Genomic DNA, 14,972 nt, shown 5'->3' with positions numbered 1-14,972 from the left:
AGAGAAGTCTTTGTTGTGGGGGCCGTCCTGTGTACTGTGGGATGTTCAGCAGCACCCCCGGCCTCTACCCACTAGACGCCTAGTCCCTAGTCAGCATAATCAAGAGTGTCTCCTAGGAGCAAAGTGGCCCCGGCTGAGCACACTGACTCAGCCAGCAGATCAGTGTCAGAGCACATGCATCCTAAGACAGCGAGTTTAAGCCCAGAGGCTCCCACTGAAAAGCTGGGCACAAGACTGCAAAATTGGGGTGCATTTCCTGAAAGCTGGGGTGCAATCCCAATGTCCTCAAGACGGAAAACATGTCCTCAATGAAGGAGAACCATGCCAGGGGTCTGGGGCCTCTGATCCAGGAGCCAAGGGCCTGTAACCTTACGACCTCAGAGTCACCTGGAGTGACGAAGCTGCAGCCCTGTGGTCCGGCTGTCGCAGGAAGGGCCCGCAGGCCGCCTCTGCCCTTCCTTTCAACCCTCTCTGGCTTCACTGAGCATCCTTCCACCCCTTCATCGCCTCTTCTTCCCTCCCCCTCTCTTCCCTTCTCCCCTTCTCACTTCTTTCCTTCCCCTTATTTAGTTATAACAGTATTAAAGTACGTTTGATTATTTATTATATTTATTGGATGGATTACATCGTCCTTATTTTTAATTTTAAAGATAGAGGAATCCAAAGTTTATTATTTTCTCTAAAATAAAACAAAATGGTGCCATATAAGTTATTTTCTGCCTATATGGCTCTTGATTTGTACTTATGGGGTCAGGGGTTCTCCAGGAAAAAAAAGTTGCCACACTGAAAACCCTCCTTCTGGGGGGCCAGGCCCTCTCCAGAGCAAGCAGGTGACGGCCGGCCCTACGGGTGCCTCCCCTCCCTCCCAGACACCTGCGGGAACATCCCACAGCAGCTCCCAGGCCGGCCCAGGGGCCCTCCACCCCCTCCCGCGCCTGCATCACTGCTGGCGCCTCCTGCCGGCACTCACTATTTGGCGGAGTCGTTGAGCTGATACTCCCGAGACCTGTTGAAGCACTCCTGGATTCCTGAGTCGCCCCAGAGTCGCATCATGGCGGAAAGCAGCTCTGCAGAGAAGGGCTCGGTGTCTTCCATCCGACTCACCACGTCACACACCATCTTGGCGTCGGCCTGTGAGGAGAGACGGATGGTGGCTTTGAGGCCTCACTGGGGACAGAAGCCCTGGCTGGGCACCTTCCAGGGCACAGGGACAACGGCTCAGCCCTTGGCCTGGTCAGGAGAAGCGGGCCACCAGCCGAACACGCCCACACCTGCAGCCCGTGCAGTCTGACTGCCAGGGCCCCGGGGGACGAGCGCCTCCAGGGCCGTCTGTCACAGGGTGGGTCCTAGAGCGGCAGCTCCCCACCAGGCCCCACGCAGCTTGAGGGGCTTCTGTGCACAGCAGGGCAGAGTGCGAGGGCTCTCTTCTCCGCCCCCCAACTCAACCAGAGCGGCTCTGCTTTCAACTCTTCGAAAACTGGGGTTTTGCATAATTTGTTGGTGGGGAGAAAACCACTGTTCTTGGCTAACGTTCTAATTTTCGATACTTCTCACCCAGGTGGAGTAAAGTGGGCAGAACTGGGCTAGATCAGGGAGCGGGGCATTTTGGTTATGTGGGAATTCCAGTTAGCTGGGGCCCGGGCCCTAGAGGAGCTGTACCTTGGGTTTCGGGGGTTGGGGGTGAAGATGTTCGTTCTCGCTTCAGGTAAAAATGCCTGACATCCGTATTAAATCTTCAGAGCTTAGGCCCTTGGATGGCCCAAAGTTAAAACTTAATTTTATTAAGTTTTAGTTACTTATTTGCCCTTGACCTTTGGCCTGCCTTTCCCTGGAGGCTGGGGGAGTCCAGACGAGAAGAGTCGGGAATGTGTAACAAGATAGGGAGGCCACCCTTTCTCTGCCTCCTGCCCTTCCCCCCTGGGTGGGGGGGTGTAATGTGCACACACATGGAGGCCGGGACTCGGCTGGAACGGCATAAAAGCGTTCCATAGTTAACGGGTACTTTCCCTGTTCCCCTCATCTTTGATACCAAACAGGGTCACCCCGTTTCAAAGGCTGCCATCAAATACACGTAACACGAAAGCCAGGAAGGTAATGGTCTTTGAGGCTCCTGGAGAAGTCACAGGCTTCACCATCACTAGCACCTTGCACAGGCATGTGGCACCTTACAGTTTCCAAAGGACGCTCTTGTGCACACACACAGCTTCCTTAGAATTTCACAACCACCTCCCGAGGGAGCTGTAGGAGCTGTGGGAAAGGCTGAACCCCTGGCCATGACGAGAAATGATTGCTGTTTTAAGGGACTGAGTTAGGGGAAGCTTGTTAGATGGTACCGTTGTGGCAATAACTAACTAGCACAGTGGTCACTGTGCCACTATCCTCATTTTACAGGTCGAGAAGCTGAGGGTCAGAGAGAGGCAGGCCCTCACCTACAGTCACAGGTCGTAAGTAGCAGGGCTGGGGCTCCAGATCAGAAGCCTCTGACTCCAAGACCAGCCTCTGTGATGAGACCCCCCCATGCGCTGACAGCAGTCGCTGACTACAGCAAACGATGCTGATGGAGGGAGGGGTCCACACAGAGGGGGACGTGCATTAACCAGAAGGTCCGTGCTCCATCTCAGACGACCGCTGCTTTTAACGTCCAGGTTGGAGCAGGCGAGTGTGCAACAGAGCTCCTGCGGAGCCCGTGCACACGCTGGGGCCTGCCCGAAGGCTGCCTCCAGAGGGCCCTGCAGAGGGAGGGCTCCTGCCTCTGCCCCTGGGCTGCTCCAGACTGCAAAGTTTGGGAGTTAGAGCCCAGGACAGACAGGAGTTGGTGGGCAAATACCCTGACTTCCTTGCCCTCACAGGCAGATGATTCTGAGATGTCTTGGAGTGTCTCAGAGGATCACAAGGGGGCCTGAGCCCCAGCTGCCCAAAGCTGCAGCCCACCCATTACTGCCTCCTTTATCCCTTACTCTTTCCCTCCCTTCCCCGTGTCATGTCCCCCTCCCTCGGTGCCTACTGAAATGACCTCCCACATAAACTCCTTGTCTCACCCAAATCCTTGTCTCAGGGTTGGCTCCTAGAGGAACCCAAACCAGGACAACACGGTGCCTGTCTGAGCCCAGGCCCCAGGCAAACTTGTCTGCTGAGTCTTCACATAATTCTCTGCGTGACAGGGCCTTGCTCAGACCACTGTTGTGACCCAAAAGCCAGAAGACAGCCACCCACGTGGGCCCTCTGGCATGCAATCCCCCAGTGGGCGCTGAAGAACACCTCTGCCTTGTGGCCACTGCCCACCCCAGGCACCATGGTCCACCTGCTGGGCACTGGAGCATCCCAGTGACAGTGAAACAGGTGCAGGTGGGAGCGCAAGGCCAGGCGAGGAGGGGGCATGGGAGCGTGCTGGACCCCTCACGTCCAGAAGCCCAGTCCAGCGGGGCCCAGGCCAGCTTCCCGTCCAGGTCAGGGGCCTGGGAAGGCAGGTGAGGGAAGCCCAGGCCTAGAAGGGGGGATGAGGCAGCTGTTGGGCACATGATCCATGCTGGGCCTACTGTGGTCCTTCCTTGGGAGTTTTCAGTGGGGTGAGCTTAAGAGGACATGTCCCACACTCAGTGGTGTCATCAAGACCATGTCCCACTCATGGAGAAGCCCCTAGGAAAGAAGCTACCAGAAAGAAGCAGGAAAGCATCAAAGTGTTCAGGCCCCCTCACCCTCTCTGTGGCCTGGCCCCTTATACAAACCAGGCCCCAGACAGCACTCGGGGAGGCAGACCCAGGGGGCAGAGTGGGCCCTAGTGGGTCTACCTGGGCTGGACCGTTGGTGCCAGCACTCCTGGGACCTGTCCTCCAGCCATCTTCCCCCGGTTTCAGCCAGCACGGGCTGGGGCCCATGGTGGGACGGGGCCCTGGTGGGGGCCAGGAGTGAGGCCTGCCAGGCCCGCCTTCTCCCTGACCTCTCGGGCCCTCCAGAATCGGGGTCTTTTATTCATGGGCACAGTAATTATCACTACACCATTACTCCATTCTCAAGCCCTTTTGACCCCCCAGCCATCTGATGGAGCCGGAGGAGAGACAGATGCCCCAGCCCCCCGTGGCACGGAAGTGAGTGGGAGCAGCTAAAAATCTGTAGGTGTTCTTTGGGGTGGGACAGACACAAAGCAAAGGAGGTCAGCGCCCGGAAGACTTGTGGCTGATGACAAAAGTTTCTGTACGAAGGTCCGTGGGGCCAAAGCCTCCGCGGGGTCTCTTCCAGGATTGAGCTATCTGCTCCGCAGCTGTTTACGCGTCAGCCTGCCTACTGCATGAGGTGCAGGAGGCTCTGGCGGCCGTGTCCCCCCAACTGCCTGGCCCGGGAGGAGGCTACAGCTGGCCAGGAGGCTAGCAGGCCGGGACCACACGCTGGCCAGACCCAGCTTCCTGGGGACAGTGTCCCATAGACCTCAGCTCTCTGTTTCCTGAGTCACCCTCAGCTGACCTGGAGGGCTGCGCACCGACAGAGCCTGGCCTCCAGGGTTCCGGGCCTCGGAGATGAGTTTCTTCAGCCTCTGAGCCTACCCTGGGGGCAGCGACCTGGGAAGCTGGCCCTGGGGCCTGAGCGTGGGGTGCCTTAGGCAGATGGTGACTCAGGGGGGTGAGGGGTGTGCATGCTCCACCTGGGGCTAAAAATAGGCCCGTGAGCCAGAGGCCGAGGTGCTGACGCTGCTCTGCCCGACGCCTGGGCGACCTGGGGAAGGCCCGTCCTTCCCTGGCTCAGTGGGCTGTCCCATCTGTGGGACGTGGCAGTGAACCTGGCCGGACCGTCCCAAACTTCCTCCTTCAGGACCACCTTCACGGTTTCTGCTCCATCAGGGAGAAGGGAGTCAGGACCAGGGTGGTGGGCAGAGCGAGACTGCCTGCTGGATGACAGACCCTCCAATCTGGGCGCCTGAGAGCCACAGCAAGGGTGTGAGTTATAAGCCATGGGCCTCCACAAAGCCACTCTGGACTCCCATGTTGGCTCCTGTGTGCCTGACCTGGAATTCTGTGTATCCCATTCCAGCAGGACGTACTGCTCAGCCCGGGGAAGGCTGGACTCGACGGTTTCCCAGGAAGTCACCAGTGGACAGCCTGGAAGTCTGGGCTCTCCCCCCAGCTCCACATCACCGAGGTGTGGTGGTGGCACAGGGCCCGTCCTGTGCTGGCAGCGCCCCGCCCGCCCCTGCTGCTCAGACTCAAAGACTAGGAGCCATCCTCGGTTTTGCCGCTTCCCTCCCATGTCCTGTGTGTGGTGCTTTTTCTCTCAAATCTGTTTCCCATCAGTCCGCTTCTCCCATCTCCCCTCGCATATCCCCGAGTCCAAGCCCGTGCCGTCTTTTTCCCGGCTGCCCCTCGTCCCCTCCCCAGGGCTCCCTGCCTCCCTTGCTTCTCACCAGTCTGTTCCCCACATAGCAGCCTGCAGGAGACGGTGAATTTCCTCCTAACATCACGTTTCCTCTTCTCTCTTAGAAAAAGAACCCCCAAATTTTAACTGGATACACTGATATCCAACCACAAGCTTACATTTCCTAATTTTTCTTGCAGCTAGGTGTGACCAAGTGAAAGTTCTACTCAATGAAAAGTAAGCCAAAGTTTAGTGAGGTCTTTGGAAAAGTCTTTTTAAAGGGAGGTTGAACCCTTTTTCTCTCACTTCCTCCTTCCTAACGCCTGGAACTTGGATGTGATGGTTGGAGCTCCAGCAGCCAACCTCGATCATGAAGACAAGGTCTACACCCTAGGGATCATGGAACGGTGATCTGAAAACAGCCTAGGTCATTGACAACTTTGTGGACACTCCATACCATCTACATTTAAAATAAATGTTTATCCTATGTAAGTCATTATTTCCAGGTCTCAGATATTCAGTCAAACCCAATCCTAATGGATATACTAATTCTTCCCGTTTAAACCCTTTCAATAGCTTCCCTTCATTCCTAAATCCCAAACTCCTTCCCTTGGCCTCCAAAGCCCCTGCCTGTCTCTGTCCTAACCTCCTCCCACCTTTCCCTCTCAAGGCGCTCGGAACACAGCCCTTCTTGCTGCTCCCCAAGTAAGCCAGCGTGATCTCAGCTCAGGGTGCTCCGTCTGCCCGGATCCTCCTTGACCTGGCTCTTCCCTGTCTCAAGTGTCACTGCGTCTGGGAAGCCATCCTCGATGCCCCCAGGCAGTCTGCCCCCACAGTGCACTGCCCACACCATGTCACAGCTGGTGCTGCGGGTGCCTGCCCCTCAGGTGCCAAGTCTCACCCTGCCCGGGTCTCGCCCAGTGCTTTGTGAACAGCTGGTGCTCAGCGGCACCTGTGGGATGGATCCCTTGGCACTTTAATACCAGGCATGGCCCCCATTTCTCACTTCATTCTGTCTGTCTCCCGACTCTTCTCACCTTGTCCATTTCAACGCTATTTGCACCTAACTTAATCATGACAGCGCCTCTCCCAGGTGGCCATCCTGTTTCACAGACGGGAGACCGAGGCTCAGAGGTGAGGTAACTTGCTCAAGATCACGCAGCTAGTAAGTAGGAGAGCTTGGACCTGAGGCTACCCTCTCTACTGTGCTCCAGCCAGCAGCCCTGGAATTGCATCTCAGACCATGCCTGGCCGCCTGAGGCCAGAGCTGAGGACTCACCTGTGCCCAGCCCAGCCCCCTGAGCAGAGGGGAGGGAGACGGGTAGGAAGGGTCAGGCTTGGCGGGAAGGGGGGTCTTGCCAGTACACCACGGAGGACTGTGGGGATGCCAGGCTGGACCCAGCCCTGTGGTGCCAGGCTCAGCAAGCCATGAACAGGGCCAGAGGAGGCCCTTGTCCCTTTGCCTGCCTGCCTGCCTTCGGGGACCGAGGGCACGGGGCTCACACGGGGCCTGAACTTTCTGTCCTGGTCTCCTTCTGGGACAGTGGCGCCCCCACACTTTCTAACACCGTTCCCCTGCTACAGCCCCATGGCACTGCTGCCTCTTGCTGGTCAGAGCATGCCCCACTGTCTGGGCAACATGAGGTAGGACAGACACACGCAGGGACTCAGGCAGACTCAGGAGGCCTGACTTATGGCGTTTTACTCAGTGGAGATGCTGGGGCTAACTTCCCCAGAAAACACTCGCTGCCACCCAGGCCGTGCCACAGGAGAGATGGCTGCCACCAGCTTCAAGGGGCAGAGCAGGGCCTGCCCCAACCCTCTGCTCAATCCTCTCCATCACGTGGCTTCCATCCCCTTGTTTTCTGGCAGCAGAGCCCCAGCTTTTTTGAAGGAAAGCACCCTTTCCCCTACTCAGTCTGAGCAGTTTTAAGGGCTCACTCTGTCCCCTGTTCCAGTGAGGGACACATGGTCTGGGCCTGGTCAATCCATCATGGTGGCCTCCGTGAACAGTTTGGGGAAGACAAAGAATCCATATTAACAACTAGCCCCCACTGCCCCAACCAGCCCCAGGACATTTGTACAAACTATTAGGACAAAGAGACTCCCAGAGGGAGGGCCCACCTGAATGTGGAGCCATTACTGAGGAAAGCAGAGCTGAGAGAGGGAGACACCCTGAGTCACAATAACATGTCAACACCTGGATCCAGCTACGCCTGCAGCCACATATACCTCTGGCTTTGCAGTTACTTAAGCCAATTAATCCCAACTGTTTTAAACCTGTTGAGGATGTTTTTGTTTGTTTGGTTGATCTTTGCACTTGCACCCCAAATAGTCCTGACTATTACACTTCCTGGTCTGCTGAGGCCACATGCAGGCCGACCTCCTCCAGAAAGACTCCTCCCATTACTGCAGCCCACACAGTTCCTCTGGCGTCTGACTCCCCTCCTCTCTTACTGTCTGGACCACGGCCTGGCGCTGTGCTGTGTTTCCTGTGTGGGTGGCCTTCTCTCTGCCATGGGACTGTCACGGCCCAAGGTGTGTTGTGGGCCTGGGAGGCAGTTTGGTGGGATTCCGGACAGTCCTGGAAGGAGCTTAAACAGGTTGCTTACTGACGTGTGTGCCTGGCAGGGCCCTGCACAGCCGAGGGCACAGGGCACTCCTCATTGTGATGTTGTCACACCAGCACACCCAGGCCCGAGCCACTAAAGGCCTGTGCCCCCCTTATTAACACTAACAGAGACACCTCCTAGACGCCTAAGATGCCTCTGGGGGCAGCAGGTCCCCTGAGACTCAGTTAGGGAGCCGTCTGCTGGCCCAGGGCCAGGAAGGCAGGCCCTGCCTGAGGGGTGAGGGAGTGGGCCCCTCTTTCCACCATGCCCCCTGCTGATCTGAGGCCCAGCTGCAGAGGAGGGGAGAGCATGACCGGTGCACTTCCTCAGAGGGACAGGCTGGGTGGCATAGGTCTGGCAGTCACTAAGTGCCCAGATGCTCCCCTGGCCATCCTCTGCCCGCTGGGACTGCCTGTGCTCTGATGTCCAGCTACCACGCCACCCCCCTGCTCTGAGGAGCCTCCTCTGACCACCCCCTTTGGTCACTCCCTGCTCGGGCTGCCTTGTCCTGCTCCAGGCAGCTTTCTGGGGGCTCAGGCCACAGGCTCGGGGCCACCCACGCCTGGGATCCCAGCTCAAGCAGGGCCTTAATCTTTCTGTGGCTTGGTGTCCTCCCCTGAGAAACGGAGATGACGGTGTCACCATTTGTGACAGGGCTGTCTGTAAGCTTACAGAGGACACTAGCACAGGGACGGCATCGAGGGGTGGGCTGTGCTGCTGCCCCACTTCCCGAGCTGCCCAGAGGCCACAGAGAGACCAGAAGGCCAGCCTGCAGCCCTGGTGATGCCAAGGGCAGGAAGGAGTGGGACGTGCTGGGGCACGGCTGGGACTGTGCACTTCTCAATGTGAGCCGCAGGCAAGATGTCATTCTTACAGGTGTGGGATCAGGAGGCTCTGTGGAGCTTGTGACTTCCCCAGGACACCTGCAGGATTCTTTTTACCTCATCAGTGATTTAAAAAGAGCATTCACTTTTCTTTTCATTGCAGCCAGGATGACCTTTCTGGTTAAATGGCGTCTTACTCATAATGTTGACACAGAAATGGCTTAGCTGCTCTGGGTGGAGATGAGGTACTTTTGGGAAATCCCACGACTCTGGAGAACCCCTAACAAAAACCTCTGCATGGTATCCATGAGCATCTGGAGAAAGGGATGTGCAGGTAGAGATGGGGCCCACGGACAGTTCTAGTGTTTGGTGGGTGGGGAGCTCAGCACAGGGTACCTCCCAGTAATGGGCCACCCTGGGCCACTGGGGGGTAGCAGGGCGCCCAGGGTGGTGGTGAGGGTGGCCATGTCCTTGAACTGGCAGTACACAGTGGTCCCACATTGTGGTATACAGGCCAGGGGCCTCCCGCCATGAGGACGTGTGCTGCTGGGGACTGGCCATGAGTGTGCATGGGAAGCAGCACCTGCGATCCAGGTGACAATCAGTGGGACTACCCATGGCATCTAGACGTGAGGGGCTCTGCTTCCAGACAGCTATCTCCCATCAGCCAACTGGTCCTTGCCCTCCTGTGCACCCTGGCTCCCACCTGCCAGTGCACAGACAGGCCCCCTCACACCCACTTCTGCCTAGCATCTCCTGCTCCCCCTTCTCAGAGATGTGGCTGGTGCTTCTGCCACAACGGGGGGCAGGATGGGAGGGAGTGGTGACCACAGGAAGCTGGCATCAGCCCAGCTGAGCCACTGGCAATGAACATCACACGTTTCCACTCATGCCAGGGACTCGGAAGTGCCCAAGTGTGCTCACCATCTGAAACTGAGACAGCTAACTGCACGTAACACCTCGGTCTTCAGAACTCTTCCCTTCTCTTTAGGCCAACGTGGACTCTTCAATAAACAATCAATAGCAAAGAGGCTTGGAGCTAAAAGCATAATAGAGAGCCTCCCTCCCAAGAGATGAGATGCCAAGGACACGGCGGGGAAGTGAACAGGGACCTTCAGTCAGGTGACCCAGGTTAAACCTGGCCCTGTGGCTTTTTAGCCGTGTGACCTCGGACAGACCACTTCACCTCTCTGAGCCTCTGCTCTCTGGTGAGTTCCCACCTTGCAGCGTCGTTTGTGCAGCTGAGACAGGCTAAGGATGTGACATAGCTTTGCAACATAAAGAGCCCTGCAAATGTTAGTTATTATAAGCAAAGATGAAGTCCTCAGACACAAACAACAAGCTGACACAGAATAAGCCCGCCCTGCAGGAGACTTTTCAGGCAAGCATGATAATCTTGATAACAATAATCATAGTAATTATAATAATAACCCCTTCCATGTGAGGAGCTGCTTTGGATCTTTCAGAGTTTTCCTCCATCTCTAATCTTTTAGGCTGAGTGAAGCGTGAGTGCATGCGGGCACACACACACGCACACACACACACACGCGCGCGCGCACGCACCCAGGCCTCTAGTTGCAGGGAAAGCCTCCGTCCTGCCTGCTCCACCCCACGCACTGTAGTTGGCCCTGCTCCCACCAGGGGGCAGGAGTGCACAGTCCAATGGGGTGGGAGCGCGAGCTGGACAAGCCAAGCCCAAGAGACGAGGAGGGCAGGGCCAGGTCCAGTGGGCACAGCTGCCTTTCTTGGCTGCCCACCCTGTTCCTCAGGGGTGGGGGGCAGATGGATCCCAGCTGCTGGAGGCCTGGTCTGGAGACTGCAAGTCCAGCAGGTGGAGAATGGCAGGGGGCATTCTGGGCACTTAGTAATGCAGACCCATGCCACCCAGGCCTGTCCATCTACAGAGATGCACGTCACATTCTCTCTCACACAGGAGAGCGCCCTCCTCCTCTGCAGCTGGGCCTCAGAACACCGACAGGGAGCAAACGGGCCCACTCCCTCACCCCTCAGACAGGGGCCTGCTTTCCTGGCCCTGGGCCGGCAGACGGCTCCCTAACTGTCAGCCTCAGTGGAAGTGGTGCCCGCAGGGGCATCTTACGCATCTGTGAGACGTCTCTGTTAGTGGTAATAACTGGGGCACAGGCATTTAGTGGTTGGGGGCTGGGCGTGCTTGAGGTTCTTTCTTCACTTGGACTTAGGGGTCTTAGCAAAGCCTGTGCCAAGAGCACGCCGTCAGTTCGCAGGGTCTCTAGGGGCAGCGGGGGACCTCAGAGGGCTACCACTTGCCTTAGGGAAGGGAACATTCCTGGTTCCGCAGAAAGATCCTGCAGCACAACCAAGGATTTGGTGCTGTTTCCAATCTGACCTCCTTTCAAATCTGCCCACCCCTTCTCCCTCTGCCCATCCACAGATCCCTGTATTACTGACCCAGGATACCTACCTACCAGCACCACGCATCCACCCACTTAGCCACCCTCCCATCCATTACGTCATCTACCCATGAGCCACCTTGTTCATCCATCCACTTGCTCCACACCCCCCCATCCCTCCCTTTACCTCCCTTCTGTTCTTCCCCAGCATCTGTCTATCCCTTAATTATTCATTAGTGCACCATTCCTTCCATTCCTCTTTGATCCAGCTAGCCACCCACCTGTTCATCCACCGACTTACTCATGCATCCACTGTACACCCACTGGTGAGTGGGGTCTTGGCCTTAAGAGCTTCATGTTTGGCATAAAGAGAACATATCACCGGAATCTCCTCAGCCCTTTATTTAGTGCCCTGAACACATCAGGGACAACTGCCCCTTGACTGTCCCTCCCTCTGTTCCATGACACCCCTCTTTGTCCAGGGCCTATGGCCTTGTAAAGGAAGGCTCTCCTAAGATCTCCAGCTGGGTTCAGATGGTAGTCCAAACTTTCTGGATTCTTCAGGGATTTGTCTGAAGCCCTTTTGAGCACCTTATCTGTTTGGGCCCAGGCTGCCTCCTGTGGAGGCCGAGAAGTCTTGGGTTTTCTGAAAGATCTCACTTTCTGAAGGATCACACCCTTTACAGTCTCTGAACATTGGATCTCCCAGTGGTTCAGAAGCAGCCCTTTTTGCTGGCTTACTACATATCTTCAAGAACCAGGGGCTGGGTGGTGAGAGAGGCCTGAGTCTCTCGAGGCCCTGTCACTGGTGTCAGCACTTGAGATATAAGTTTCCACCTGGACACCACCTGCTTGGCCCTGCAACTGTGTGGTTTCCCACCCCCGGCCCTGGCCCAACTTAAGCAGAAGAAACCAGTGCTAGACCAGCGAATGTTCCTTTACCACAGGCTGCCTGAGCACCTTCCCAGTGCTGCACCCAGGCTGGGTGCTAGGGCCAGAACAGCCAGCAGGATCTGGCCTTGCTGTTCAGCACAAGCTGTGGAGTCAGGCAAGGCCCATCCACAGAGGCACCACTGAGAAAGGGCTGGGTCCCAACGAGAAACTGGAGTGTGGCCAGGGATGTGAGGGGAGCACGACTGGGAGATGTGCAGTCAGGGCTTAGCTTGCCCAGAAGGCAGGGCACAGACCAGACACCAGTCTTCCCTGAGGAGGGAACTGAGGGCCGTGCCAGGACGCAGCGGGTCCTGGAGGGTGTCAGATGCCCCTCCAGCCACCTGCACAGCCTGAGGACAATGGCAGGGCCTGGAGGGTCCACACAGCCCTTAGACATTACAGTAAGAACGGCCACCCTGCCTGCACAGCTGGTCCACGTGTGTGAACTTGTCCATCTTGATGGGGAGGCAGCCTGGGTCCCATCGCAGAGCAGCTCTGAGGGTGTGAAAACTCTCCCTGCGGAGCCTCACAGAGCGAGGGCTGACACTCCCTGAGCGTGGGGCTGGGTGTCCACTCTCTCCTTGTGCTCCCAGGCTCCAGGCCCTTGGGGCACCGGCCTGCGCCTGAGCTTTCAGCCCCTCCGCAGCTCAGATGAAGCCGCTTCCTTCGTGTGTCTCCTAAAATCACACTGGCCCGGCGTCTGGTGCCAGTGTCAGGTAGGGAGGCTGGCAGGGGAGAGGGCAGCAGTCGGTCCACAGCTTCCGAGCAAGAGATGCCCAGGCCAGCGTAGAAGAGGTGAGGGCCCATGGAGGAGGCTGGCGCCTCTGCCAGTGCCGGCCTGCCAGAGCACAGAGAGGTGTTCTATGTGTGTGACAGGCAGAGACGGGGGACTCAGGACAGAGGCCATCCTGGGCCCTGGGGGGCACTGGTGTGTTTATGTCGCCAAGGCTTCTGATAGACTTAGATCCCCAAGGATAGAGTGCGAGCGCCCGCTTGTCCAGAGGTGCAACCGTCACTCCTTTGGGACAGCCTTATGTCGCGCCACTTTCTCTTGGTACCCTTCTCCCCTTGGCAGTCCAGACCTGCCAGTCCATACCTTCTGGGCGTCTCTCCTAGACAGGGGCATGGCGGACAGGGGAACCACCAAGCAGGCACTATTCAGTCAAAAGTAAACTTTAAGGTGAATGGGACAGAAATTTACAAATCCATGGCGCCCTCACCCTCTGCCTCCTTTGCTCTGAGCTCAATGTTCTAAGATAGAGAAAAGAACTAAAATTGGATAGGCTACATTTCTAAGAAATGAACAAGGGCAGAATGAAATTACCCACACAGAGCTCAATCACAGGGAAAGAAAAGTGCTAATGGCCAAGCTCGGCTCTTCAGAACACAAAGTGACCATGGTGAGTAGTTTAATTAGAGCTGCCTCGGCTGGGAGATATTAGCAACACGATGATGGAAGAGAAAAGATGGATGCTGGAACAGGACACACACGGCAGGGGGCTCGGGGCAGCCGAGCAAGTCCTGAAGAGGCCAGGTTGGCTGATGGGTGCCTGCCCTCGCTTATTCATGATGCCCTTCCTGTATCCTTGTCCCTTCACTGGAGAACATCAGTTCCTGCACCATGCCTTAAAGTGATCGGACACTGTTCCTGCTCCAAGAGGAGCATGTCACCCTGCTTCCAGGATCTCAGGGACACGGCCTGAATCAGTGCATCACGTGTCAGAAGATTTGGGATTCAGCCCACGCTCTGCCTCTGACTGGCTCTTGGACCGTGGGCAAGTCTCACCTCCTCTCGTGGTCTCAGTGTCCCCAAATGCACAAGGAGGGGGTTAGCCAGATCAGTGATTCTCAAAGGGTGGTGTGCAGACCCATGCGGGTCTCTGAGGCCCCTTCAGGGGGTCCATAACATCAAAACTGTTTTCATACAATACTAAGACGTTGTTTGCCTTGCTAACAGTGTTAGCACTCACACTGAGGGTACAAAAGCAATAGCAGGTAAAAGTGCCTGCCCCTTAGCAGGAGGCGGTGGCAGCAAACTGCACTAGTTGCCTTTGTATTCTTTGCCACCACACAGTCACAGTAAAACAAATGCCAGTTCTGCTTCAAACGTCCTTGATGAAGTAGTAAAATTATGAATTTTAAAAATCTCTACCCTTGAGTACATGTCTTTTTCACATTCTGTGTGATGAAATGGGAAGCATGCAGAAAACACTTCTGCTGCAAACGGAAGGAGACTGGTGGTCTCAAGGAGAAGGGCACTTGTCAGACTGCGCTGCCAGCCGTCACAGTCCCTTTTCTCAGGGGACACTGCTTTTATTTGAAAGAACGCCTGACAGTCAAACAATGGTCATTCAGACTTGGTCTTTGGTAGATATTTTCTAAAAAGGAATTAAGTGAGCCTATTATTTCAAAGAAAACTAACATATTCGCTGCCAAGTTGAAAAAATTCCGGCTTGCAAGTGAAAAACCAGAATTTTGGAAAACTTGTATTTACCACTGTTAGCCTGACAGCTTCCCGATACCTAAAGACTTTTATGATAAGACTGCTGCTGACGTTACACAAGTGAGTTTCTGATATTGTATGCCGAAACGTGTCAACATCTGGAATATGTGCGTAACGCAGTGAACCAACATTTTCCAAATTACCAAAATGAAGTTAAAAATCACGTGTGGGTTAGAGACCCATGCAAAGGGCAAAGTAGACCAATGATTTGTTTAAAGACTTCACTCTTGTAGAGCAGTTTTAAGCTTACAACAAAATCGTTGGGAGGTAGAGATTTCCCATACATCCCCCGCGCCCACACATGCATAACCTCCTCCACGATTAACAACACTCACCAGACGGTGCATTTTTACCAGGGATGAACCTACATTGACACTTCATAATTACC

General features: G+C 55.9%; 1 protein-coding gene across 2 annotated transcripts in view; it reads right to left on the bottom strand.

The window, feature by feature from the left end:
* Positions 1–14,972, bottom strand: part of GNAO1 (G protein subunit alpha o1) — a 169,650-nt gene that overhangs the window by 27,804 nt on the left and 126,874 nt on the right. For both annotated transcript variants that reach the window (XM_070613691.1, XM_070613690.1), the window contains exon 4: positions 971–1,131. In XM_070613691.1, coding sequence (XP_070469792.1) covers positions 971–1,131 — 161 coding nt within the window. The remainder of the gene's footprint in view (positions 1–970; positions 1,132–14,972) is intronic.

The sequence above is a fragment of the Equus przewalskii genome, chromosome 3, assembly GCF_037783145.1.
Source record: "Equus przewalskii isolate Varuska chromosome 3, EquPr2, whole genome shotgun sequence".
Classification (NCBI taxonomy): Eukaryota; Metazoa; Chordata; class Mammalia; order Perissodactyla; family Equidae; genus Equus; species Equus przewalskii.
This window is presented reverse-complemented; position numbering and strand designations above follow the sequence as displayed.